Source organism: Bactrocera latifrons, unplaced genomic scaffold, assembly GCF_001853355.1.
Source record: "Bactrocera latifrons isolate USDA-ARS-PBARC rearing strain unplaced genomic scaffold, ASM185335v1 scaffold_4, whole genome shotgun sequence".
Taxonomy (NCBI): Eukaryota; Metazoa; Arthropoda; class Insecta; order Diptera; family Tephritidae; genus Bactrocera; species Bactrocera latifrons.
Window position 1 is genome coordinate 2,792,729 of NW_017537045.1, and position 26,360 is coordinate 2,819,088.

Consider the following 26,360-nt stretch of genomic DNA (forward strand, 5'->3'; position numbering starts at 1 on the left):
ATGTATTAATTAAAAATCTGTTTTGTTGTGTTCGTACATAATAAATAAACATTTTTTGCTAACAATTAAAGCGCTGCAGCTTAAAAACAATTTTATAAAAATTGAAAATTTAATTTCTCACGCCAAACGTCGTTCTTTGAAAATTAATATTTTATTGAAAATAAGCTTTCCTTTACAAAAGATAACTGAATTGGTATATAAAATACGCAAAACGGTCCACGACAGTCGGATCTACATAACCGAAACGGACACGAAACGGACCGCCAAGGACTGTCAACTCGGCCAAATTCTACAACAACAAACGTCAAATAAAAAATACAAAAACGCGAAAAATGTAAATTCCAAAACAAAGAGAAAAATGATTACATTTACAATTAAATTCTTATATGAATTTGATATTTTTGCCTATCCGATGTTTGAGATTAAAGTTTCAAAAATATTTTAAGTAATATTTGCGGAAAAACGAAATTATTTTTTAATGCCCTTGTAACCCTGTTAATGTTTTTCCAATACATAGTATATGAAATGTATTAATTTAAAAAATTTTTTGTAAAAAATAAACTGAAACGGTTTATTTTAGTTTTCAGTAAAAGAATAATAGTTTAGTTTTACATTTCCAATAACAGTAATCATTTAAATTGGTTTTATTAAAGTTTTCATTATAACTACACATTTTTACACTATTTCTAACTTAAAAAAAAAAATTGTTTACCATTTTTGCTCTCTGCAGATCAACGAGTTCAACTTAATAAGTGCGTGCATTAAATTAAGACAACAAAGTTAAGCGATTGGCAACATTTTTGATATTTGTGCGTGTGTGTAATACAAAAAAGTAAATAAACAAAAACTTGTAAGCAAGTAATAAATAACAAAACCACTTGAAATCAACACACTTACGCCTACAACCAATTACTTTCATACATACATATGTATGTACATATACATATATGATATAAATGTGCGTGCTTGCTGAAAAAAATCACTTAAAAATTAAAAACAAAAAAATCATTGCTACAACATTGCGATAAAATTTGCATATCATTGATATGGCGGCGCTATAGCATCGTCAAACAAATGATAGCACCAAGGATTCATTCCGCATGCTCATATTATACATACAGACATACATATGTATGTATATACAAATGCGCCACATTGGCGCTCTGCGCTTCCGAATTCACACATCGCTTAAAGTGTTGTTATAGTTGTTGTTGCACATTTACCGGCTGCTCCCAATTGACGCTACTTGTTTCTGTGCTGTGGTAGTCACTCTCAGTAGCCGGCATTCTGCGCTCAGCTTTTCAGAGCGCGCCTCGCGCTCTCAGCCCATATACAAGACAACACGAAGAAAAAAGCACAACAACTAGCCTTACAGCCAGTCAGCAGGCGCTCCATTCCTTTATGCGTCCAACCTTCCGGCCTGCTATCTCCATTTAAGCTTTCTTTTTATATGGCTCTCTTATTGTTTTTTTTTTTTTTTGCTTTTCGTGAGAGTTGTTGCTCACAATCTGACCGGCTGGTTGTCTGTCTGTCCGTTTGTCGCTGTGTGCGTTGCGCTAATCGTTTTTTGCATGCCTTCGTTATAATTTCGCGCAATTGCCGGTTTTTTGGTGTTCGTTTCGGTGTCTACACGCGCAAACTTGCCTCAAATCGTTCACTTGGAGTACAATAACCCCCCTGAGGCGCTTTTATTGTTTTCTTTTCATATACATATGCATGTATGTCGCGGTGTACGTATGTATGTGAACCAACAATGTATGATTTTAATAGTGCTGCTTGACGGCTTGACGGGTTGTTTCTGTTATTTTTTGTATTCTTTTTTTTTTTGTTTTTGTGCATTTTTCTTTCAGCTGTTTTTAATGGCATTCACTCCGGCTCAAGCAGCCTTCACATTCTATATGCATACATAGTTGTGTGTATGTGTGTATTCTTAATCAGATTTAAAAAGCAAAGCGCACTTTCTACTACAAAGCCATAACAACACACTCAGCGCTTATTATTTACAGCCAGTTCCTTCCATTCTTTATATGCACATTTACCAAGTTGATTCTCATCATTTGAAGAGACTATATACACACCTATACATATGTACAAATTTAATAATTATTCTTCTCATTCTTCCATTGCAGAGATTCCTCAATATCCGAACGTTGATCCTTTTAATTATGAGAGCATGAAATCATCGCTGTTGGAGCGTCTGGAATTATTCAATGCCGCACCATTTACCATTCAGCGTTTGTGTGAGCTTTTGATTGATCCGCGGAAACAATACAGTCGCATTGATAAATTTATGCGTGCTCTTGAAAAGAACATTTTAGGTGAGTGCACCTTCGTCATTAAAGGCAAAAATAATTGAATCTGAAAAATTCGGCAGTATATCCTTTAGATGAAAGGTTTTTGTAGATTTAGCGCTCGTTTTGAAGCTAATTTGAACTTTAGCTGGTGCTTTAAGTAATACTTAGTATAAGTTTTTTGAAGAGAATCGTGAACATTTTAGGTTACAACGTGCTTGTGAATGGTATGTCTGAATCAAGTTACGTTTATTTATAAAATTATGAAATCAACTCAGCCAGATGCAAACTAAAATTTGGTACTGCGTACGTAATGAGTGTAAAACAAGAAAAAACGCTACCTATGGTTGTACTGCAGCTGTAATACCCTTCAAAAGCACAAAATATTCCATACACGAGCTTTAGTTTGATCTGACTGTTAGCATGACAATTTCTTCGGGGGTTGTTGCGTTGTCTTGGACAATGATGAAACATTTCTCCAAGCTACGTAAGGAATGTTGTGATCCATCGTGGTCCGATCTAAGCAATTTGTTCGCAGAGTGTAGTGTTATCCTGGACATAGTATCTCCATGCCACATTTCATGAATATATCTTGTCAAATAAAATAGTTTTTCTTACAAGGACTTGATTTTGATCGATCGGCTTCTTCGGAAAGTGTAGTGTTGTTCTATTTTTCATACAAGGACTTGATTTTGATCGGATTTGTACGGCAGCTATATGCTATAGTAGTCCGATTTCGGCGGTTCCGACAAATGTGCAGCTCGTCGCTGTGAATGGCGTACTTGGAGTCAAACCACCACCCATTGCAGACGAAGTGCTCGAGTTGCTGCGAGAATCGAGAATGACCCTTTCGCAGCTTCGTTCTGGATGCTGTAGCAGGTTACACTCTTAATTATCCAGAATATAACCCGACATATAAAACATATGTAAAGCCGAAACAAAACTCCGAAATCGTTAGCTGGTAGCAATTTGTCGTCCGGTCCGGACCTGTCAAAATTAAGCGATCCGTACCATTGCATGATGCCCCTTGAGATTTTCTCAATGGCATCTACATACTGAGCCCTACATGATCCCAGTTAAAGAGAATAGGAAATTCTTCAAGGCAGTTTCTGCTTGGAAGTTTTTATAGAGATGACATCTACATACTGAGCCCTGCATGATCCGAGTTAAAGAGAATAGGGAATTTTTTCAAGGCACTTTCTGCTTGGAAGTTTTCATAGAGATTCTCTGAAACAGATTCTCTAGAGAACAGTCGTCAGTTTTCTGGCAGTTAATCTTCAGTCTAGTGTTTCTTGTTAAGTAGATATCCAGTGTGTAAAATTTAGCAATAAATTAACCCTAAAATATTGCATTTACAATAAATTCTCAACAAAGACCTTCTTTTCTTCTCTTCTTTCAACTCTAGTAGTGAGCACCATCGAACCCGGTCGTAAACGCACTGAAAGCGAGAACGGCGATTCACTGGACTCAGTTGTCAACGGTGATCTGTCGCTGGATGTCAACGTCGATATCGATATGGAGAATGAATCCTTGTTCAATATGGAGGCACAAAACGGCAATGGCACTGGCAACGGCAATGGTACAGCTTCGGCAACCGATGGTGGAGCATCACCAGAGTCTGAGTCGAAAGAAAAGTCCGTAGTGAGCGAGACAGCTACCAAGCACTCTACAACCGATGATGATATTTTACCGAATCCGAAAAAGGCAAAGCTGGATTTGGATGCGAAAGATGAAAATACCGCTGAAAAGACTGAAGATGAACAGAGTGGTGTATCGGTGGAAAAGGATGAGAGCAAATCTGCAGCTGCTGAAGCTAAGTCGAAAGAAACAGAGAAAGGTGATAGTAAACCAGCAGCAGAGGTGGCTAAGCCGTCCGAGGATGCAGAAATGATAGAAGTTGATAATAAAAAAACAGAATCGAAGGAAAGTAAAGAGGAATCTAATAAGGAGGAGCAAGTAGAGAAAAAAGACGTGCTAGACAAAGCGAATGAGAAACAGTCTGAAAGTAAGGAGGAAAAGGAAGTGCTTGCAGAAAGCAATGACATGGAAAAAGCTGCTAAGGAGGAAACTGCCAGTTCCACTGAGAAAGTAGCTACTGAAGAAGTTGACGCTGTTAAGAAGGTAGAAGGCATCGCTGAGTCGGAAACCGAATCAAAAATCACTAAAGAAGAAGAAAAAATTGTTGAAAAACAGGAAATAGAGAAAGGCGAAAAAGAGGTTGTTGTAGCAGCTGCTTTAGCCACTACCAAGCCTGTTGAAGAATCTGCTGAGTCCGAGGTCAAGAAATCAGCCGAGCCTGCAGCTAAAGCGACAGAAGCGGTTGCTAGTGATTGTGCTAAGGATAGCGCTAAAATCGTAGACAAAGTTCAAGAGGAAACGGCGCCTGTCAAAGCCAACGAGGCCGCTGCTGATTCTAAGGCCGAAGTTTCGACTAGCACACCAGAAAAAGATGAAGCTGCGCCACAGACAACGGCTGCTGGAGCTGAAGCTGTCGCTGCTGTAGCGAAAGATCCCGCTGTTGAACCAAAAGCCACATCTGAAGTGACCGACTCCACTGCCACCCAAACAAAAGAATCCGAAAAGACTGAGAGCAATGCAGAGGCCGCTGCCGAATTGGAAAAACCGGTCGAAGAAAAAGTAGTTGAAGCTGTTACGACCACGTCCAACGAGGCAGAAGCTGTTGCGATTGAAAAGTCCACGGCTGTTTCCGGTAGTAAAACCGCCGTGGATAAAGCCGAAACAGTTGCTGCTGCACCAGCTAAAAACGAAATTTCTGCGTCGGAAGAAAACAAAGAAGCTGCCGCTGCTGCAACCGCCACCGCAGCTAAAGCCAGCGAAGCTGAAATTCCAACAACCGCTGAGGCGGTAGAAAGCACAACTGCTGATATTGTTAATGTAGCCGAAAAAAGCGATGTTGTCGCCCCAGCTGCAGATACGACTCCAGCTCCAGACTCGGCCGAAGCTATTGCTGCCGTTCCTGTTGCCACACCAACAGCCACCCCGCTACCTACACCGACATTAGCCCTCAACGATCAACCCATGGACGATGTGCCGATTGAGGAGGGCCAACCCGCTGTTAACGAAGTTGTTATGGCCGAAACAAACGCTGCCACCGAAATGGCCACTGACGCAAACGAACCACCAGCACCATCCAAGGACGAACCCGCTGGCATGGAAGTGGATGACACCAGTCAGGAGGCCATGGATCAGTAATTTTGTGGCAGCACATAACAAACTAAACAATAACATTTTCCACACGCATAAAATACAAAAGAAAAATTTTTAATTGTGAAATGCGTCGATAACGACGGCGACGACGACTACGGCGACAGCGCGACGCAAAGCGATTTCTTCATACTTAAATACTTTTTGAATATGTAGCGTGTTTTTAGGCGCATAAGCAAAATTTACATGAATATGTAAACGAAATTCGTTGTAAGCTAATTTAAACTATCAAGAGAACATAATAATTATAACTTAAAAAGAAAATACAAAACAAAAGCAAAAAACAAAAATAATGTGGTTGGCAAGCAAGAAATATATAAAAACAAAATACTTCATACACACATATATATATGCGTCTACTTTATACAATAAGCAGTGATATGTGCTGTTCCATTCCATTTGTCAGAATATTTGTAACACCACATGGACAACGAACAATACGTATTGGCTTTTGCATCATTTCCTTTTTTACGATTTAATTTAAAAGTTATTGAAATGGTATTAATAAAATCGTGTATTTTAACATTTTTTATTTGTGTAAACAATGCGAGCCAACAATAGTAAATAAAAAATTTAAAATTCAAAACGATAAACATCTTTATCTTTTATCACACAGTGGCGCAAGGAAGGCCGATTTGGAATTTCTTCTTCTTTTTTATGTTTCTTTTGGTTGAGAAATTTGCTAGAGAAAGTGTGAGGGAGCAGACAATTTTGGTTTTTCAACATCAGTCGCCATTGAGGCAGCTATTTTGTTGTTTGTTCTACGCGCCGAATATATTAGCATACAGAGAAGTAGAATCGTGGCATTTAAAGCTTGTTATTTAATATCAATGTATCATTGTACATTTGTAATTTTTTTCCAAGGCTGCAGAAGACATATTTCTACTTAGCTCAACTGTCTTACACCAATTTGTGACTAGTGATCGTTGACCTACTAAAATTAATGATTTTTTATAATAAAGCAAAATATTTTAATTGGGCAAAGGTTTAATTGACATTGTGACAACCTAACTGACGCCACATTGTTTCCAATGCCGTGCAATAAGCAATGAATTGAGAACTTATTTATTATTCTTTAAAACATAATTTCGAAAAAATTCGAAACATTGCTGTTTTGTTGCCTGATTAAAAAACAATAAAAAAAAATGAAATAATATTAAAAAATTTTTGAGGTTATGCTTCTTATTTTTAAGTAAATTTGTGCAAAAATTTTACGATTATTATTGCTCCGCAAAAATCGAGCTTATCGATGATAAACTCAAGTTTTATGCAATAATCTTACTACAGCAATATACAATATAGTAGCGGAGAAGCGATGTGCCTGTCATTAGTAGGATAAGTTTGTGGTTTCATAGCCAGTTCTTAGCCGCACTTGTCATCTAAAGAGGGATGCATAGTCGACATCATAGATTAGTGTTGAGTACGTGTTATTATTTATAAAAAAAAGATATAAATTACAAACAACTGAAAAACCACTGACCGCTAAATTCTATTTTGTTTTTTCACTAACTCTACACACCTTAACACTTTCTTGCCTAATTCTCAACCCTTTGTTTGCCGTATTTATTTATTCGATTGACTTCCAAATGATGAAAGTTCCATACATATATGAATAAATATGCTTAAAAACATGTGCCGCAGATTCACGTGAACGTGAAAAAAAAAAATTAAATACTGAATATAAATCTTTTATTACATGCATACTACGTAAATAATTAGCGCGAGACAAATATTCAAATTTGCTTTGGTTTATTATTTTTACATAATACATTCACTTTTCAATGCATTTATTAATAACTAAAAATATATTTTATAAAATTCATAAAAAAATATTTAATTTAACTTATTTTTATGAAATTTTTATACACCAATTGCAAAAAAAAAATTAAATTTCATATGAAATTTAGCCAAATGTGATAACACATTTTTTCCATTATTCACATTAATCATTCAATCATATAAGGCAACATCCACTAATATTTAACAGCTCTGTTAGCTTTGGTACTTTAAGTGGAAAAGATGGAGATTTTTGACAATTCAGCAGTATCATTTATGATTGTTTACAAAAAATAAAAATGAAGTAAAGAAATACAATTAAATAAAAAATAAAGTAAAAAATAAATAAGATACAATAAAATAATGAAATAAACTAAACGAAAATTAAAAATAATATTGTAATAAGTAAATTTTATGAGATTTTTTTTTGTTTGCTTTATAGTTCAGCACAATATAATTTTCTTTCCAACTTGCAAACAAACATGCATAATCCGATTATTTTAGTGTTAGTATTTACATAGAGACATATATATGTATATATAGTACATATATGGAAGACAAGAAGAAAAAACGTATATATGTAATCAAAATCCGCTACTGCAAAATGAAAGCGATTTCAAACCTAAAATAAAGTGAAAACCGATTTATAATTTAAATACATGTAATTGATAATCGTACAAAAACAACAAAACATTTGTATTTACTGCAAGAGCATTGTTTTATTGGATTTACTTTTAGTCTTTTTTTATAAACATACCTAAATAAAACATACCATACTCACTAACTGATTGATAATACGATTTTGTCAAGCTGATATGAACCAGGATTTTAAATCATACAGGCCAAACAATTCTGCTGTATTCTTCCAAATTACATGAAGAGCGTTTTCTGCCACTAAAACATTTGTTAAGCCTGCAGCTTCATGTACCAACAACTGTTTGTTTACATAAACCCTTTATGGCTGATTCACATACAACTTTTACTTTGATTTGACTGAGGAGTTCGGTTAGTGCTTTTGTACGAATTTGCTCACAACACGAACACGAATTAAAATTTGCGACAATTCTTATATTTGCAAGTCACCTATTGGTTAAATTACCGACTAATTTTTCAACAGCACCACCAGATATTTCTTTTAATGTTCCAATGTGTATCTAAAGACCCAATTGTCAAGAAAAACCGAGGGTAGTGGTATGTGGATGGGCCACTAATGACTAGGCTAAGCTTAAAAGTATATAATCAACTTTTCAACATTGCGGTATTGTCAGCGTAAAAAATATTTATGTAATAAGTAGTGGCTTGTAAGGCTATAAATTGTGCGATATGTAACGCAACTTAGCATTACCGTCGCATGGCACCACCGCCGAAAGTGTTTTGTCGTGGATCCATCGGTAGTGTGCCACTTTGATGAATCGACGTCACATTTGCGATAACAGGAATAGTATATGACATATCTGCTGTACGTTCTAGTCGTTGGCGTATCGGCACCGGCGTCTGTGGTCGCAACGGTGCTAGTGGACGATGATAAGGTGGCTGAACAACTGCATGTGGTCGTACAACAGTGTGTGGCCATGATTGCGGTTGCGCTTCATGCCTCACCAACATCCTTGGTGCTGGCGGTTGTGGCGACTCCGCTAACGAGTTTATTCTTTTTTGACGTGGATCATGCATACTATATTTGTTTGAATGCTGGGTATTTTGTCCGAATTCAGATGGTAGTTGTGAGTATTTATAGATATCTATCAAACGATGGTGCAGACGATACAATTCTGTCGAGTCGGCCGCTAGCGCCGGTTCGCGTATCAAATCGGCAAAATCACTTAAAGCCATTAGTTGATTTTCATTGAACGTGCTTATTTGCCGCACTAGTGGCAGATCACCGTATTTACTGCTACCTGCGGCAGACATAGCTGTTGTTTGTGTACCGATATTATTGCCTTGCGGTATAGTTTGTATGGCTATATCATGTCCGGTGACTTTGTCGGTTTGCGTGGACTCAGATCTGAGAAATGACGTTTGCACGTCAATCAATCGCTTTTCAGTCTGTTCTATTGCTTCTCTTTTAATTTTTTGTATTTCTGGTGGAAATGTAAATGTTTTCTTTTTCTTGTCCAAAGCATGTATATCAAAACCTAATATTTTTGCTACTTCACTTGCTTTTGGTGGCAGTGCTTCTATACCCCATTCCTGTAGGTTGAAGTGATTAGCGTAGGAGTTGAACTTATAGAGAACATTGTTAACGTTGTGCAATGGTGAACGATTATCGTATATTTGCTGCCTGATATAAGAACTACTATTGGGTAGTTTACGCACAGTTGTCGTATAGATAAAAGACGGGTCTTTACGGTTTTTGTTTGCCTTGTTAAACTCCTCTATAGCTAATATTGCTCGTTGTTTTGCTGCAATAGAACGTTATGATATATTCAAATTATGTCATATTGTGGGATTTCACTTACAATTTTCCATTTTATCTTTTGGTAAAATAGACTCTTCTGCTTCTGATTCTTCCGAATCACTTTCCACTAAAAAAAAAAAAAGAAACGAATTAAATTAAAAGAATTATTATATCAATTTAGAAAAGTATTGTATGAGAATTTTTGTTTACGTTTAATGCGCTTGAAACCTAACGGTGCGGTCATGTCCATAATTAGACCATTTCTATTGACGTTGCTACGTCGTAGAAAAAGCTCAGTCTCTCTTACTGGTAAGCAGTCATTTGATTCTTCCGCAACAGGTAGGTTTGTGACAAACTCGGATTTAACGCGTATCATACATCTAGCGCCTGCAGCGCTGGTTTCCGGCTCAACCGAATCTAAATTAAATGTGTCAGGTCTCAAATGGTTAGAAAAAGGTGTACCACCGTGAAGTGTACTTTCTTCACCAGTTGTGAATTCGCTTTTAACGCGTATGCACGCTGCTTGTGGCATACTAGGACTATGGGATGTGTGCTTGCTACGCTTGTTTACGTTGGCAACAAGCGTCTCTTCGTCTTCATTTGCTTCACTGTGCGTACGTTTATGTGATTTCTTTTTCTTCTTTTTATGTTTTTTATGTGCCTTATTTGAGCTCTGCTCTTCAGCTTCCAAAAGTTCCAGCTCCTTAAGACGTTCGGAGTATTTTATTTCAAGTCCATGATTGACTACGTCGTCTATACGTTTGGCAACATGGTCAACTAATAAATCGTCAAAAAAGTTTTCTGGTATCGGTGCGGATGTTGTGGTTTCTGAAACAGCTGTTGTACCAACAGGTTCACTTTTTACATTAAGAAGTTCTGGAGTAGCAATATTTTGTTCGGCGGTATGTTTTTGTTGTTGTGGCGGTTCGGTGGACTCTAAAGTCTCCGTTGTTGTTGTTTCTGGAATAGTTGTAGTATCAACAAGTTCGTTTTTTATATTGACTAACATTTCTGTGGATTCATTTTCAAGTGTATTTGGTTCGCTGCACTCTAAAGCTGCTGCTGTGATATTATCAGCATCCTTGATTAAGTCATCAAAGAAATTATCGGGCAATGCTCCATCTGCTTCAGGCACACCATTTGGACTGTTGGGTGCAGTTGAATCATCCATATTCGTTTCAGTTGGTACTTCTACTCCTCTGTTATAAGTCACATTTTCTGACGCAGCATCTGCTGCCAGTGAAGGTGCATCTATCGGTTCAGGTTTGATTCCTATTATTCCTTCCGCCACTGGTGTTTGAATTGTGTTTTGTGTTTCACTACTTGTTATGTCTTTGTCTATTTTAGGTGGTTCAGCTGATACTTCATTACTGTCTTCAACCCTTCCTTTCTTTATTTGCATTACATGTTGCGTGCTTTGACCTTGAGTATTTGATAAAGATTTCGGGTCATCAGAAATGTGAGTCGGAACTGCAACCAATTCATTGTTGCTACAAACATCTTCTTGCTGAGATATCATTTCGGCGTCCTTTTCTTTGGGTTCTTCTTTGATTTCAGGAGGCAGAAGTATTGGTCTGTGTGGCTCATCCAAGGCGGGTGGAGTTGATGAATTGGAACCTGTATTGGTGGCATCCAATTCTTGCATTATTTTTTCAATTTGATCATGGCAAGCTTTGCTATCTTTCTTATCGTTTTCCATATTTATTATTGCGAAATGCACGCTGTATGCAACCACAAATTGTTAAAATAAACCAATAAATTTTGCAGTGTTGTAAAGAGTTGCAGACTAATTGCACAAACAAGGGTGTTACAGAGTTTGAATAATATGCTTTAGTGTGTTAAATTTCCACAAAAAAGTAAAAGGAATTTAATTTAAAATAAAAACAGATGAGTTCCCAGAATAAGAGACATAATACATAATAACACAGTAATAATAAAATCAAAATAGAGTAGCAAAACTGAATTATACATTATTTAATTTTGTGATCACCCTGCAGAACATTATGCGAAAAATATGTCAGCTGTTGCGGTATTGTATATAAACATTTTTGTTTTGAGTAAACCGGCAAAAATATACCGCCAAATGGTGAAATACTGAAATCATAAAGCAGATTTATTAATTTGATAGCGAAATGGAAAGTGAGAAAGATAATCAGCCATCAACATCGAAAGCAAGCTTAAAGAAAAGAAATGAGCAATCGAGCCCCGAACGATGCTCAGAGGAAGAATCCACAGAGGAGCCTTTACCAACCGAGGCTGAAACCTCCTCAAATGTAGAGGAGTCTGGATTTCAGGACGACGATGCAACCTTAGCAAATGTTATGACAGCTGAGGAATATTTACAGCGTAAAGATGTCATTATGCTGGAATATGAGAAACAGATGTTTCTTGATATAGTTGGTTCGGATGGGCTCACCGTATGCGCCAAGTGGGTGATAATGAATTTCATATGTTTAATTATAAATATATATTTAATATTGACATTTAACTAATATCGCAGAGGTTTAAACTACACGCGTGTTGTTACAAACATACTGAAGGTTTACAGTGATCCAGGCAATCTTGTGATAGTTATCAACTTTTCTGATTGGGAGGAGAAATATTATAAAGCCAAATTGGAGCACAAATATGTACACGAGGTAGCAACAACTGCGACTGAGCGGTAAGCAGCATGTCATATAAGTTGAGAAATTACTATATTAATTAACCTGTTTGTAATCTACCCATAGAGAACGTGTCTATTTTGAAGGAGGGATACAATTCATAAGCACACGTATTTTAGTTGTGGATATATTAAAAAATCGTATACCCATCGAATTGATAACCGGCATGGTAGTGTTGCGCGCACATACGATTGTCGAATCGTGTCAGGAAGCCTTTGCCTTGCGTCTCTTTCGCATGCGTAACAAAACTGGTTTCATTAAAGCATTTTCTAGTAGCGCTGAAGCATTCACCATCGGTTACGGGCACATAGAGCGCACTATGCGCAATCTCTTCGTAAAACAACTCTACATTTGGCCACGTTTCCATGCAGTCGTGCAGCAATCGTTGAAACCATACGAGGCGCAAACGATTGAGCTGCACGTGCCAATGACGCAGAAGATGGCACAGATACAAACGCATTTGCTGGATATAATGAATTACTTAGTACGCGAAATAAAACGTATTAATCGCCTAGTCGATTTGGATGAAATCACTGTGGAGAATTGCGTTACAAAGAAGTTTCACAAAATATTACAAGCGCAGCTGGACTGCATTTGGCATCAACTGAACTCCCAGACGAAACTGATAGTGGCTGATTTGAAGATTTTGCGCAATCTAATGATGTGAGTGAGACAAAATTGAAATTGATTTAATTTTTGTATTAAGCATACTTATACACATATATACCGATTTTATAGTTCCACAATCTACCATGATGCAGTAGCGGCTTATGCGCTCACCAAACGCTATCGCACGACAGAGTACGCGCTCAGCAACTCCGGTTGGACATTGCTGGACTCGGCAGAGCAAATATTCAACTTGTCCAAAGAGCGCGTCTATAACGCGCAGGGCGGTAAGCAGTTTGAATTTTTAAGTCTTTGCATTCCATTTTAACTTTTTTTACTTTACAGAATTCGAACCCGAACCTTGTCCGAAATGGCAACATTTAGCCGAAATACTCAAAGTAGAAATACCTGCAGATATGAAACGCTCGCATCCGGACTGCTTGGAGCCACCCAAAGTGCTAATACTATGTCAAGATACACGCACTTGCTTCCAGTTGCGTCAATTTCTCACACAAGGAGGTGAGCGTTTTTTATTATATGCCGCCATGCAGCACGAGATACCAATTGGCAAGTTGGCGGAGAGCTATGACAAAGTGAAGAATGTGAAAGAAATCGAAAGAGCGCTAACACAACTACAACAGTCAGCAGCGAATGCACGAGTCACCCAAAAATTCAGTGGCACGCAGAAAAAGTCGCAAGCTGGTACCAATGAAAGCGATGTTGTCGACGAGGACACAAGCGCGCCCATGGATGAGCTAACACAATTGCTAACTAGCTCGGATGGGGATGATCCACTCTCAACCACGTTCTTTCAGGAGAGCTACCTATTGACCATGACGCAACTGAGCGATATCGATGACACATCGTCAACATTCGCTGAATTTGCGGATGCCGCAAATGCTAGTGGCGCTGCAGCGATTAATATGAATGCTTCCATATTTGAGCCCTTCCCAGAGGTTTGTCCTTCAGTTTCAAATTACAAGCATTTTAAAGCTATTTTTTTTATAGTTAGCAGATTTGGACATTACTGCAGCTGTAGCGGCACGCAATCACCCTTTCATCTGCATACAGACTTTTAAAACTGAACATGAAGGTCCGATGGCGCTTGATCGCATACTCGAGGAGATACAGCCACAGTATGTGATCATGTACCATTGCAATGTGGCTGCTATAAGACAGTTGGAGATACATGAGGCGCGTCAACGGCGCGCTGTCAACGAGCGCATGCGCGTATTTTTCCTCATACATGCGCGTACCGTGGAAGAGCAATCGTATTTGACGAGCTTGCGTCGTGAGAAGCAGGCCTTCGAAATGATTATAGAAACGAAGCGAGTAAGCCTGTCACGATCTGGTGAACCACTGTTGTTGTTGCTGCCGAGTCGACAGTCCTTGGACGGATAAAAATACGGGTACGGTCCGGTTACGTAGACACGACTGTTGGGGGAACCGTCTGGTGGTGGCCATTAACACTGTCATAGATTTGCTCTCAGTAAATGTGGTCATTGCAGTCAAAGCGCCACCATAGCAGAAATTTCTGCCGTTACAACAACAACAACAACACCCCGACTTGTCTCTGCTCCCACGACAGTTGAGCCTACGTAACCGGAGCGGACCCGGATTTTTATCCGTCCAAGGACTATCAACTCAAAAGTGAACCAAATATACCAAATATATGTCTTGCTACTGCTAACTGAATATTTTTTTTTTGTTGACTTTAAGGTTATGGTCATACCTGAGTATCAGGATGGCAAAACGGATGAAGCTTTCATACTCTATAAGACATATGCCGAAGACGCAGGCGGAGAAGCTGGAAATGCTGTTACCCGCAAAGCTGGCGGTCAAGTGGATCTTGTACCGTTTACTGCGGCGCAAATTATTGTAGATATGCGTGAGTTTCGCTCTGATCTGCCATGTCTAATACACCGGCGTGGCATGGAAGTGTTACCTGTCACTATAACGGTAAATTTAACTTCAAAATATAAGTGCATGACGTTAATAACATCGGTCCATTTCAGATTGGCGACTACATACTGACACCCGATATCTGCGTCGAGCGCAAATCGATTTCCGATCTTATAGGCTCGTTGAATTCCGGCCGCTTGTACAATCAGTGCATACAAATGCAGCGTTACTACGCCAAACCGATACTGCTTATTGAATTCGATCAGAATAAACCCTTCCACCTGCAGGGCAAATATATGCTTTCACAGAATACTACATCCAAACATTCGGATATTGTGCAGAAGCTGCAATTGCTTACCATACATTTTCCCAAACTGCGTCTGATTTGGTCGCCCAGTCCATATGCGACGGCGCAACTCTTTGAGGAGTTGAAACTGGGCAAACCACAACCGGATCCGAAGCAAGCCGCCGCTGTGGGCTGCGATGAGTCCGGCAGCAGCGGTGAGGAGCTGAAATACAATCCAAATATTTATGATTTTCTCCTACGTTTGCCCGGCGTCAACACGCGCAACGTGCACAAACTCATGCGTCAAGGTGGCTCGCTGAAGGCGCTGCTGAAGTGCACGCAGGTACTCCCACCCACCTACCAAGTAGTTAGTTTATATCCAGTTCATTGTAAATCTACTTTTCATTTTAGGCGGAAATCGGCGAAATGCTCGACTCTCAGGAGAATGGCCGCATGCTGTGGGATGCGTTGCATGTGGCTCATTTGCCCGAGAAAGATGAGGTGTCGGGCGCTGTTGCTCTGGTCGCAGGCAAGTCCGTTGGCACACACTCGCGTTTTCGGCGCGGCGCTGCAGCAGCAGTGGCCGCACGTGGTCTGCAACGGCGTTTTAAAAATTAAATACCACATGTAGTTTAAGGATTTGAATGAAAATAAAAGGATGAGCTTCAACTGTGTTGCGAGAGATCGATGTTGTTGCTGTTGTCGTCGGTCTTTTCCGCGTGAACCCGATTGTTGCGAGAACTGATGAGGTGCGAATGATTACTTTAGTTTGTTGCTGTTTTTATTGTAGCGGGTACCTTATTAATGTTTGCTGGAAGGTATGACTTCGACGGGCTAGGACTACAGAGAGAGGTTAACACGCCTGAGTAAATGTGAGTTATTAATTCGTGCAAAAGAGTGGTTGTTGTTGTTTTAACGGTTATCTAGTCCTCGTTATGGCGGTAAGGGTCATTTGCGTTGTCGTCGCGGTCATCTAACGGCAGGCCCAAGAAACGTGCTGTTTCGACGGCTTCGGACCAAAGGCAGGAGGGTATTAGATGAGCGGGGTTTGTAGGGCATGCAAAGAGGTGGTCAGTCAAAAGAGTGGTTAGGTCATGCGGTGACTCTTTGCACGCAGGACATATATTTTTTTTTTTTTTTTTTTAACGGTACACTTCTTGGAGTTTAAGCCGATGCAGTATTCAGAACAAAGTTTCACAAGGGTCATTCTAGTTCCAAGCGCCAATTCAAGGTCAGGGTCTGTGTTGAGTGGTATTTCGATTCCAAGTACGCCTTTTATTGGTATCGATGAAGGAGTTAATAATTCCGCTGTAAATGGCGTTAAGTACACGTCTGAACTTGATCGCGTCCGAGAAATAAACGGCAGAAACTGTTTGAAGAGGAGTGCACTATCTTCCTCAAGCGGAAGATCTCACTATGGGAGATAGCAAGAGACATGCTGTGATAGTCATAAGTTCAATTCACACAATAACATTCTCCAAAGATTCCAAGGAGTTTAACCAGGTAACATGCCGTTCACACTGGTAAAATTTGGTTTGTTCCAATTATGTAATCTTGGCTCTCCGAGGACAAATCTTCTGGTAAAAAGAGGTACATCTGTATACCTATAAATCAACTAAAGGAATCTATTAACATCGATCCTTTTGGGTAAAGTTGAGGCTTAGAGCTATTAAAAGTGAACACTATAGTTCATCGATATCCAAACACCTGGACCAATTTGGCTCCAGTATTGGACGATATCACTAACACTACACTTTAATGTTGTGTCCATTTTGACAAGCAAGCTCTGTTTGAGTATAGTAACTTTCTATACAAAAGTGTTCAACTTCCTAAGTAACGGGTGATCCAAGTAGACGTCCTTTTTTCAGATTTTTTTTGAAGATCACGCGTAAGTAGTGTCAAGCTGTCGTGTTATTTTCGGTCAGTGTTATTTGGCATTTCATCATAGAAACACTTACTTCTGAACAACGTTTACAAATCGTCAATATAATCGGCCTACTGAACGTACTTTTCGCAACATTATCACCCATCATGGGACCCAGCATTCATTATCGGATAATATTCCACCGAGTATAACAGACTTAACTGAGAGTGTACACGAAGATGGTGGAGAGTCAATTCTGTGCCGTTCGCAGTAGTTGGCCTATTTTACGTCAATATCTTAAATTGAAAGTGTACAAAATAGAGCTTGTGCAAGAACTGATGCCGTTTGACCTTCTCAAGCGTCATCGCTTCGCTCTATGGGATCTTGTAAAGTTCCAAAAGAACCGACGTTTACGAGCCACATTTTGTTCAGTGATGAGGCCCAATTCAGGTTCAATTGGTATGTAAAGAAGCAAAATTGCCGAATTTGGTACAAAGAGCTACTTGAAGAGATTCAAGACTTGCCATATCAGCTAGAAAAAACAACGGTTTGGTGTGGTTTGTTTACCGATGGAATCATAAACAAGAAGGCGCTATTTTCCACACATCGCTTCAATCAATGTACATATTTATTGAGGGAACACTTCGGTGAGCAAATAATTTAAGAGGGTATTACGTTGGAAACACAGGTGTAAAAAAATGGCGCATCCTGTTGACATTGATCCTGACTCTCCTGTTGGTCTGAAAAAAAAAAAAAATCAAAAGAAATTCTTAATCAGTAAGGATGCTGCTATAGTCCCTATTCCAGGGAAAACGAAAATTTTTTTTTTAAAAATGGCGACTGCCTGAAAATAAAAATCATTCTTTACGCTTTTTTTTGAAATTTCTGATTTTTTTAATATTAAAAACAAAGGATTCAGGATTATATAATATAAAAATAAAGGATAAAGGATTATATAAAGAATTTTCACACAAAATTTCAAGTAAATCGGTTGTATAGAACTTGAGATAATGCCGGTACCGTGTGGAAAAAAGTAGTTTCGAGAAAAACGCGTTTAAAAAAGTAGAAGTCTGCCTACCTACCGGGCTAGGTACTGCGTCACTAATGTAACTGTAGCTCTTAAAATAATTTTAATTTGGAGGATATGTTCCTAAGGGTCTAAACTTTAAATATATGAAAAAAAATCGAATTTTTCAAAATTCTAGATTAGAATACCCCCTTAACGTTTTGTGCCATTCGAGCCGGTGAGCATAACATAATATATGCCATTCGCCAGTTACCAGTCGACTTTCTCGGACTTACGTGTAGGGTTCCACTAAATTTGTACTAAATTTTTATGGCAACTTGAAAGCTGAGAAAATTTGAATTCAACTCTTTAATTTTACCTCGACTTATGAGGCGGCGATTACCAACCACACAATTGAATCGATTGCGGCAGCCGCCAAAATGCCTTCAAAACTATCTCATATCATTTAATGATGTTTGCAAAATCGATGTATGTAAATAATGACTCAAAGTCATTTATGTAATTGAAATGCTCATTATTGCATACGTGAAATATTTGCATTCATCTGATTGATTTATTTTAACAATTTGTCACGTGAATTAAATGGCACCTACGCATTCCAAACAAATTTTATGTGCAGTACGAGTATACCAAACCGCTGTTTGTTATGGGTAAAACCCAGCAGTAAACTTGACTCTGTGGAAACCAACTCGAAATCGTTGCTTACCGGCGCAACATTGTTCCGAAATCGTTGGAAACTAGCGTTATGACAGAAGGAGTTTAGAATTCTGTAAAGACAATCCCGGGGAACAGTTTTACTGAAGGAGTTCCTCATAAACTTCCGTATTATTTCTAAGAAGGCTTAAGACTCGTTGTACTTGCTTGAGTAGCTGACAGTTGTTGATAAACACTCGATAAGTACGAACATTCTTGAAAAACTAATTCTAATTGCAATAAAAACAAACGCCTGGAATGGAAATTTGTATGTTCGTATCTCTCGAAAGAAGACGAAAGAGTAAGAAATCCGAAGTTCCAACTATATGTACGATAAAAGGGACAATACAAGCCTCTCTGGGAACGAGAGAGGTGATCAGGCTAACGACTACTTGTAAACTCGTGCTCTTTTAAAACTTTAAGAAGTATGGCTTTCGTGATGTTGAAGACCTCCAATCTTCCGCAGAAAGTTTCTCTCGAAAACTCATGGCACCGCCTGATCAGATGTTGTTATCGTCAATGTCTCTGCACCATATATTATAGTAGTAGGACGGGGATGATGAGTGACTTGTAGAATTTCGCCTTTATTCGTCGATAGAGAACTTTTCTTCTGAATTGCCTACACAGTTCGAGTAGCACCTGTTGGCAAGAGTTATTCTTCGTTGGATTTTATCGGACATTGTTGTTGGTGTTAATACTGGTTCCAAGATAGGCGAAGTAATCTACGACTTCGAACTTATAACTGTCAATAGTGGCGTGGGAGTCAAGTTGCGGGTGCGATCACTGTTTGATTTTTTGATGACAGGAGATATTTCGGCTTGCCCTTGTCCTCTTCCACACTTATTTGTTTCAATTCTTTGTCCAAACTCGAGAAAGCAGAACTAACGGCGCGGTTGGTATGGCCAATGATATTGATGTCATCTGCTTCTACTCTGGTAGAAGATTGTACTTTCTCCATTCAGATTTGTAGCTCGAATTATTTTCTCCAGGAGTAGATTGGAGAAGTCGCACGAAAGCGAGTCGCATTGTCTGAAACCTCATTTGGTATCGAATGCCTTGGAGAGGTCCAGTTTCCACAGTTGTATTTGTTTTGCGGGGATACCAAATTCAGACTTCGCGCATAAAATGAGCTCCTTTTCGTCCTGCAGCAGCTTTAAAATCGACAGAAAAGTGGTGTGTGTCTTTCAAACGAATGTTTTTTAGCCATCCAGAGAATGCATGGTCTAAGACCGGAAGTCATGAGCTGCATGAGCCATTACGACCCGACTTTAGAACTTGAACATAAAGAATACTAAGCTAAGTCTATACGTGAGCACCGAAGACGTTAAACGCAGTGGACGCTCAAAAGAGAAAACATCAAGAAAGTGCACAAAATCATTTTGTACGATCAAAAACTGCAGCTGCTCGAGATAGCAGGCACTCTAAAGATATAAATTGAATATGTTCATCATATAATATCACTCACGAATATTTGGTTATGTGGTGAAAGCTCTGTGCAAAGTGGTAGTGGCAGAATCCATCGCATGATAACATGATTTGTTTAATAGCAGATCTGAGTCTAAACTATATCTGTGAAGTAAAGAGATTTACTCAGAGGTTAAAACTGTATTCATGCAAAAAATGAGATCTGCTGAGAGGATATCAAAGCCCTTCTCGTTCGCAAGTCAAGAAATCTGCTGCACGGATAGTCCCATATCCCGTATTTATACTTAAGAAATAAATTGAAAATAATTGAGAGACCCGATCTTTCAAGCTTTGGGCGCAATAAGAAGACTCGAGAGTCTCAGACTTTTAACATTGTAGAGCTTCGTTTGGGAATGCATTTCTAGAACTGAGTTTGATAGAACACCTAGTTATCCATGAAACTTTCTCCCCTCACACAGGTGTAAAAAAATGGCGCATCCTGGTGACATTGATCCTGACTCTCCTGTTGGTTTGAAAAAAAAAAATCAAAAGAAAATCTTAATCAGTAAGGATGCTGTTATAGTCCCTATTTCAGGGAACACTAAATTTTTTTTTTTTAAAGTGACGACTGCCTGAAAATAAAAATCATTTTTACGCATTTTTTTTTGAAATTCCTGATTTTTTTTTAAATATTAAAAACAAAGGATTAAGGATTGTATAAAGGAAAGGGATAAAGGATTATATAAAGAAGGTTCACACAAGTTCAAGTTTCAAGTGAATCGGTTGTATAGAACTTGAGATAATGCCGGTACCGTGTGGAAAACAGTAGTTTCGAGAAAAACGCGTTTAAAAAMGTGAGTCTACCTACCTACCGGGCTAGGTACTGCGTCACTAATGTAACTGTAGCTCTTAAAATAATTTCAATTTTTAAAAATCCTTTGGAGGATATGTTCTTAAGGGTCTAAACTTTAAATATTGTATATGAAGAAAAATCGAATTTTACAAAATTCTAGAGTAGAATACCCCCTTAAAGTTTTTTACCCTCATTACTGTTAAGCTCGCAGGCGAATTGGGCGACTTACCCAAATCATTTGAAGTACACAATTGTACATACATACATTTACTTTTGTATTCAATTTAAAAAATATAAAAATGTAATCAACACGCGGCCATCGGCAGAGAATTTTCTAGTTTTTGCCCAGCTAACTTTTGCTAAGTGGGTGCTGACTGGCATGCCGTGCTGCTGGCATTCTGCTTAGTGTTGCGAGGGTATTATCGCCAAGTTAAATCGCAATACAGCGACAATAACAACATGTAATTTGCTAAAAAATAACGCGGGCAGGCGATGCAGAGATGTGTTTAGTAAAAAAAATGGTCTATCAATGATAACAGCGAGGTGTTTGTTTACATGTACGACTCTGCGTATACGTAATCATCATTACCAACAGCCGTGGCTGGGGTGGATAACATATAACGTTGAGGCAATAAGATGTTTGCAAGAAAGCAGGAAATTGAACGAGAAGCAGGTGCTAAGTATGGGCTGAGATACATATACGCTTTATATAGCAATATGAGGATGTGCAGTGTTTTCTAAAAACTCGAAAAAAAAACAATTTTTTGCATATCAAATACTTATAAGAAAGGGTAGACGTTCTTATTATATATAAAGTACAATATATATTGAAATATCGGTAGAAAGCACTTTTTATCGTCTTTTTGAGGAACTTGCTACTCAGTTCTGGATCTAAAATAATTGATTGTTAGTTAGCTTAAAAGTTGAAATCCATAAAAACCGGATTTTTATTATATTCTTCTTCTCTTCTACACTGGCGTAGAAACCGCTTACGCGATTATAGCCAAGTTAACAACCACTTGGGGATTCCAAGTGAAGCGGAGGTCTTCCTCTTCCTCGGCTTCCCGCGGCGGGAATACTTTCAGAGCTGGAGTGTTTTCATCCATTCGGACGACGTTACCTAGCCAGCGTAGTCGCTGTCTCTTAATTCGCTGCACTATGTCAATGTCGTCGTATGTCTCGTACAGCTCATCGTTCGATCCAAGATGAGTTTGCTTAACTCTATTTTGGCCTATACTATGTCACTGAGAATGAAGGGCGTGAAAGTTGATAATGTCTCCAGAACAACACCTCAGATATGTATATTACTTGATTTAAAGTCAGTTTAGCTGCCATTTCAAAATGAATAGATTTACTCCACAAGAATGTTTGCAAACAGGGCAAACTTATAATTACAATATTCGGACGACATAATCGCTCCACAGAGTCGGTTTTTCAAGCAGCCATGTATGGGTTTCCCACCACGTTTACTTCAGTGGATAATGCGCATCCTCAGATGCTGTACAGAGCGCACTAAAGACGATTTTGCTTTGGTGCAGCGTATTAAAGAAGATCAGAATAATTTCATCCGTTATCGCGCGCAACAATTGGAGCTGCACCCGTCCACTGTAGGGAAGATTTCACGGAAAGATCTTGCTTTACGGGCTTACAAAATCCAACTCCTGGAAGATTGAAGCCGAGTGAATGCCATATTATATTTGGAGTGATGATAATCTACAAACCATTGTTGAGACGCCGTTGCTGCTCAAAATTTTAGAGATTGTTGTGCTCTTTAGACGGAGGGAACCATATTACATATTTCTTCAAAACATGAAGGCGGTCATTGTGTTGACTATTCGTGCCTGAATTGAGATGTGTTGATGTGGACGATCTTTGGTAAAAACAATCCGACGTTATTTGCCAATAGACAACTGGCAAAGTAAGGGGTCTCCAAGATCCGGCGATTTAATACCACCTCCAGGTTGGCCATCAAGGCCAACTCATGATCAACGCAGCAATCAAATAAAGGAATTGGTGCTTGAGAATCGATCATTAATTAAGAACTAAGAATAATCATTGGTCCCAAAATCACTAATTTTTTTTCGAAAAACAGCATCGCATTAACGTTAAAAAATGCTTCCGACTATCGGGATGTCATCAAACGTATTATTACTGGCGATGAATCTTGGATCAATGCTTACTACCTGGAAGCAGACGATTTAAACCAAATCAAGGTTATGTTGACAGTTTTCTTCGATCATCGAGGTGTGGTGCCATCCGACCGGCCAAACTGCCAACAAGGAATACTAATTGAGTATTATGCATCGTTTATTCGAAGCTTTTTCGGATATTGACTTCAATAACTGTTTCGAGGGTTGGAAAAATCGTTGGCACAAGTGTAAAGGGGCTAAATGGGATTAATTTGAGGGGGCGACATAGAATGTATCTTTATCTCATAGTAGTATTAAATAGCTGGTGGCGTCATGAAATTTTGTCTCTGTCATTTTGGGATCTATGTATTTCTGTTGGGAATTTGAGGTTTTTAGGCTGCAAATGGCTAATACAAATATAATTTGAGGAAAACTTACACCTAAGGTTATAAAAAGCGTAAATATAAAGGGCAAACGTCTCCCAAAGAAGTGTGCTATAATACCTTGTTGGCTACTAGCTGACTTATAAGATCTTAGTCTAAATGTAAGGTTAGAAAAAAGGGGCAATGCTCGTCGCCGATATAGTGTTAATTGAATTTTCAGCATTTAGAAATTAAATTAAAGCAACCGTTGAAGGTCCACTAAGCTCTAAACACCAATTAAGCTGTTTAACGGTTCAACGAGCCACTAAGATGAATTAATACACATTTAAATAACGATGCAATTGCAATCGGAGCGTGTAATTAACTACAGCAGATTTCTACAATGATTAGCACTGTCAGTGGTTTTCACTGCACCGCGCACCCGCACCGTTATATACGAGTATATTAGAAAAAGTGGAATTTCATTGGAAAAGAGCTTGCAACATGCAACCAAAAGCACTTAACCACAAAACTCTGTGCGGGATTGGCTTACTTGTGCGGTTGCAATGTGTGCCAGCGGCGGCAAGCGAGTTTATATGCAGATACTTATGTACCTATACTAATACATAAGCGCATATGTTACTCATATATGTTATACAGATGTTGTATGCATGTGTGTGCGCGTGTGTGAGGTGAAGAAAACTGCCGGAACTAAGTGTTACAAGATACTCGGGGAAATTGCGACACACACTCATGACCCGAAGCGCGCGAACAAAGCGAAAAAAAAGCAAAAAAAAACAAAAAAAAACAAAAAAAAAGGAATGAAATAATATAGCATTTCGAATTAGTAAGAGCGAAGACGGCTTGTCGGCGGTTAAATGGTGGGTGGCACGCAGGTGGTTGAGCTGTGACAGACATGGGCGGCGACCGCTGACAAATACAACGGAAATTTCCACATACCTACTTAAGTAGGCGAACAAACACACATGCATACATTGTATATGTACATGAAGATATGCATGCAATTATATACATATGTATGTATGTATGTATTAGCAAATGCAGAGCATGCAACAACAGCACCGTTTCCTTTTTACAACAACAACACTGTTTATTTCTTTCTACGAGAAGAACTAAAACCGACTTTTTGTAACAACAACAATTTAATGTGTGCAACAACAACAACAAAAACAACTTATATTTACAACAACAACATTGTTGTTTTTACAACATTACATTTTACAAAACCCACAAAATATTCCTTTTACAACAACATTTTTGTACAACAAAAACAACACTTTTATTTTTTACTCCAAGCATAGCAACAACAGTGTTTACTTCTTATAACAACAACATATATACATATTTTTTTAAACAACAACATAGCTATGTAACCCCAACGAAAACAGATGCAACAAACACAACAACAATTTTACAGCAACTACAACAAAAACAATTAAAATATCTCGCATCGTGTTGCATTCCAGCGAGAAATAAGGCAAGCATTAAGGAATAACGGTGTACGGCATACGGCACACTGAAGATAAATTGAAGATGCTGCGACAGCTGAGTTGAGCTGAGTCGCACATAGAAATGTTGCATTTATATATGTAAGTAAATATATGTATATATGCATTTGCTCCTATGTACATACAAACACTTTGTTCGAGCACTCGAATTACAACACACTTGAACATGTTTCAGCACTTAAAGATTGCGTTGACTCAGTCGAAATTTTTGAAGAGCGGGTTTGCGGGTTTGCGGGGGTGTGTGCACTGACATTAAAGTTGTGCAAAGTGGTTGCGAGGATGTAGTGCAAAGCTGTAAAGCAACTGATTTAGTGCTGGTATTTGACATGAGCCATTGTGAGCTGCTACTTTGTTGCAGGAATTAGTGTGACAGATATTTGTACACACACACACACACACACACACACACAATCATTAGAAATTACATTAGTACTTGTTAAGAATATAAGAAATCTGGATAATTTAGAAATAATGCTCTATGTACGCATAATGTAGGGGCTTGTTTCCTTTTTATTGTCGTTAAGGTCCATAGGTTATGTATATGAGTTGTATGAATTGGTGTTAGTTGCGATTCTCATAAATAGTAAAATCATCACTAACCTTATAATAACATAAGCATAATTACAACTAAAGTTTCCAACCAATATGCTATCAATCTGAAATTTTTTTCAGAAATAATTTAAAAAGTCGTTTTTGAAAAGCATTTATACAATAAAGTAAGATCCGAATATCTGCCTATTGCATATTTTGATTTATTATCAGTGAGAAAACTATCTCCACACGAGCAAATACCATACTTAAACTCAATAAGCTTTCATAGAGCTCAGGGTTTCAGAAATCAACCTAATAGTGGAAAAAATTATCTTTTCTAACATATTTAAAGTTTACTACGCCACGATTCACGAAAGCTAATGTTAGGTTCGGTTAGTCTGGTGGGCAAACGAGCCACGCATAGATCAGTAACGAAGTCCATTAGGCGTAGTCATCCTTAAAGATGTTTAAAGATGATCTGCGTTTGACGCGCGTTTTAACAGACTCCTGGTCTCACTAACTATAACTCTCTTATTGTGTCATACTTTGGCGACCCAAATGCTTAAAGCGCTGCACAAGAGATGCTCTTTTGCTTCCCTGATGTCTTGCTCTTGTCATTTTCTGTTGTCTTCTCCGTCTGTCAGCAACATTCTGCAGATGTGTGCCACCAATAGACTATGGCCAGTGAGTTTTGCGATCATGAATCCACAGTCCCTTCTCCCTAGTGTCAGTAGGAACTTTTTATATTTTCTATCTACCATTTTAAACATGACTTTTACCATGCGTTTTGTTGTTCCAATGTCAATAGGTTCCTATTTTTTATA

The 26,360-nt window shown here is 38.5% G+C and overlaps 3 protein-coding genes across 5 annotated transcripts in view; 2 read left to right on the top strand and 1 right to left on the bottom strand.

The window, feature by feature from the left end:
- The window catches only part of LOC108972448 (serine/threonine-protein phosphatase 4 regulatory subunit 2), a 14,915-nt gene extending 8,991 nt beyond the window's left edge, over positions 1-5,924 (top strand). The window contains exons 3-4 of one of the 2 annotated variants that reach the window (XM_018939030.1): positions 2,130-2,318; positions 3,697-5,924. In XM_018939030.1, the coding sequence (XP_018794575.1) occupies positions 2,130-2,318; positions 3,697-5,504 (1,997 nt within the window). In that variant the 3' untranslated portion in view covers positions 5,505-5,924. The remainder of the gene's footprint in view (positions 1-2,129; positions 2,319-3,696) is intronic. The other variant, XM_018939031.1, reaches the window with a different exon arrangement.
- A 1,770-nt stretch (positions 5,925-7,694) lies between these two features.
- LOC108972449 (protein panoramix) lies at positions 7,695-11,457 on the bottom strand. 2 transcript variants are annotated; one of them, XR_001993634.1, is made up of 4 exons: positions 9,898-11,457; positions 9,749-9,814; positions 8,065-9,691; positions 7,695-7,914 (listed from the first exon to the last, which is right to left on the bottom strand). XR_001993634.1 is itself a non-coding variant. In XM_018939032.1 (3 exons), the coding sequence occupies exons 1-3, from the start codon at positions 11,384-11,386 to the stop codon at positions 8,634-8,636; spliced, it is 2,613 nt and encodes an 870-aa protein (XP_018794577.1). In that variant the 5' UTR covers positions 11,387-11,457; the 3' UTR covers positions 7,986-8,633. The 2 variants fall into 2 exon arrangements, 1 of the variants encoding a protein (XP_018794577.1); XM_018939032.1 differs by lacking the exon at positions 7,695-7,914 and having other exon boundaries at positions 7,986-9,691.
- A 287-nt stretch (positions 11,458-11,744) lies between these two features.
- LOC108972450 (DNA repair endonuclease XPF) lies at positions 11,745-15,813 on the top strand. Its single transcript, XM_018939033.1, has 9 exons — positions 11,745-12,115; positions 12,188-12,349; positions 12,417-13,013; positions 13,089-13,243; positions 13,302-13,912; positions 13,965-14,288; positions 14,676-14,915; positions 14,972-15,487; positions 15,556-15,813. Exons 1-9 carry the CDS (start codon positions 11,820-11,822, stop codon positions 15,760-15,762), a joined length of 3,108 nt encoding a protein of 1,035 aa, XP_018794578.1. The 5' UTR covers positions 11,745-11,819; the 3' UTR covers positions 15,763-15,813.
- The last annotated feature ends 10,547 nt before the right edge of the window (positions 15,814-26,360 follow it).

What these genes read in the sequence shown, in the direction of transcription:
- LOC108972449 (XM_018939032.1), bottom strand. Translation starts at nt 11,386, where the DNA reads ATGGAAAACGATAAGAAAGATAGCAAAGCTTGCCATGATCAAATTGAA. An exon ending in AGGTTTCAAGCGCATTAAAC is followed by an intron (nt 9,815 to 9,897) that starts GTAAACAAAAAT and finishes TTTTTTTTTTAG; the next exon opens with TGGAAAGTGATTCGGAAGAA. An exon ending in AAAAGATAAAATGGAAAATT is followed by an intron (nt 9,692 to 9,748) that starts GTAAGTGAAATC and finishes GTTCTATTGCAG; the next exon opens with CAAAACAACGAGCAATATTA.
- LOC108972450 (XM_018939033.1), top strand. Translation starts at nt 11,820, where the DNA reads ATGGAAAGTGAGAAAGATAATCAGCCATCAACATCGAAAGCAAGCTTA. An exon ending in TGATTATAGAAACGAAGCGA is followed by an intron (nt 14,289 to 14,675) that starts GTAAGCCTGTCA and finishes GTTGACTTTAAG; the next exon opens with GTTATGGTCATACCTGAGTA. An exon ending in CGCTGCTGAAGTGCACGCAG is followed by an intron (nt 15,488 to 15,555) that starts GTACTCCCACCC and finishes TTTTCATTTTAG; the next exon opens with GCGGAAATCGGCGAAATGCT.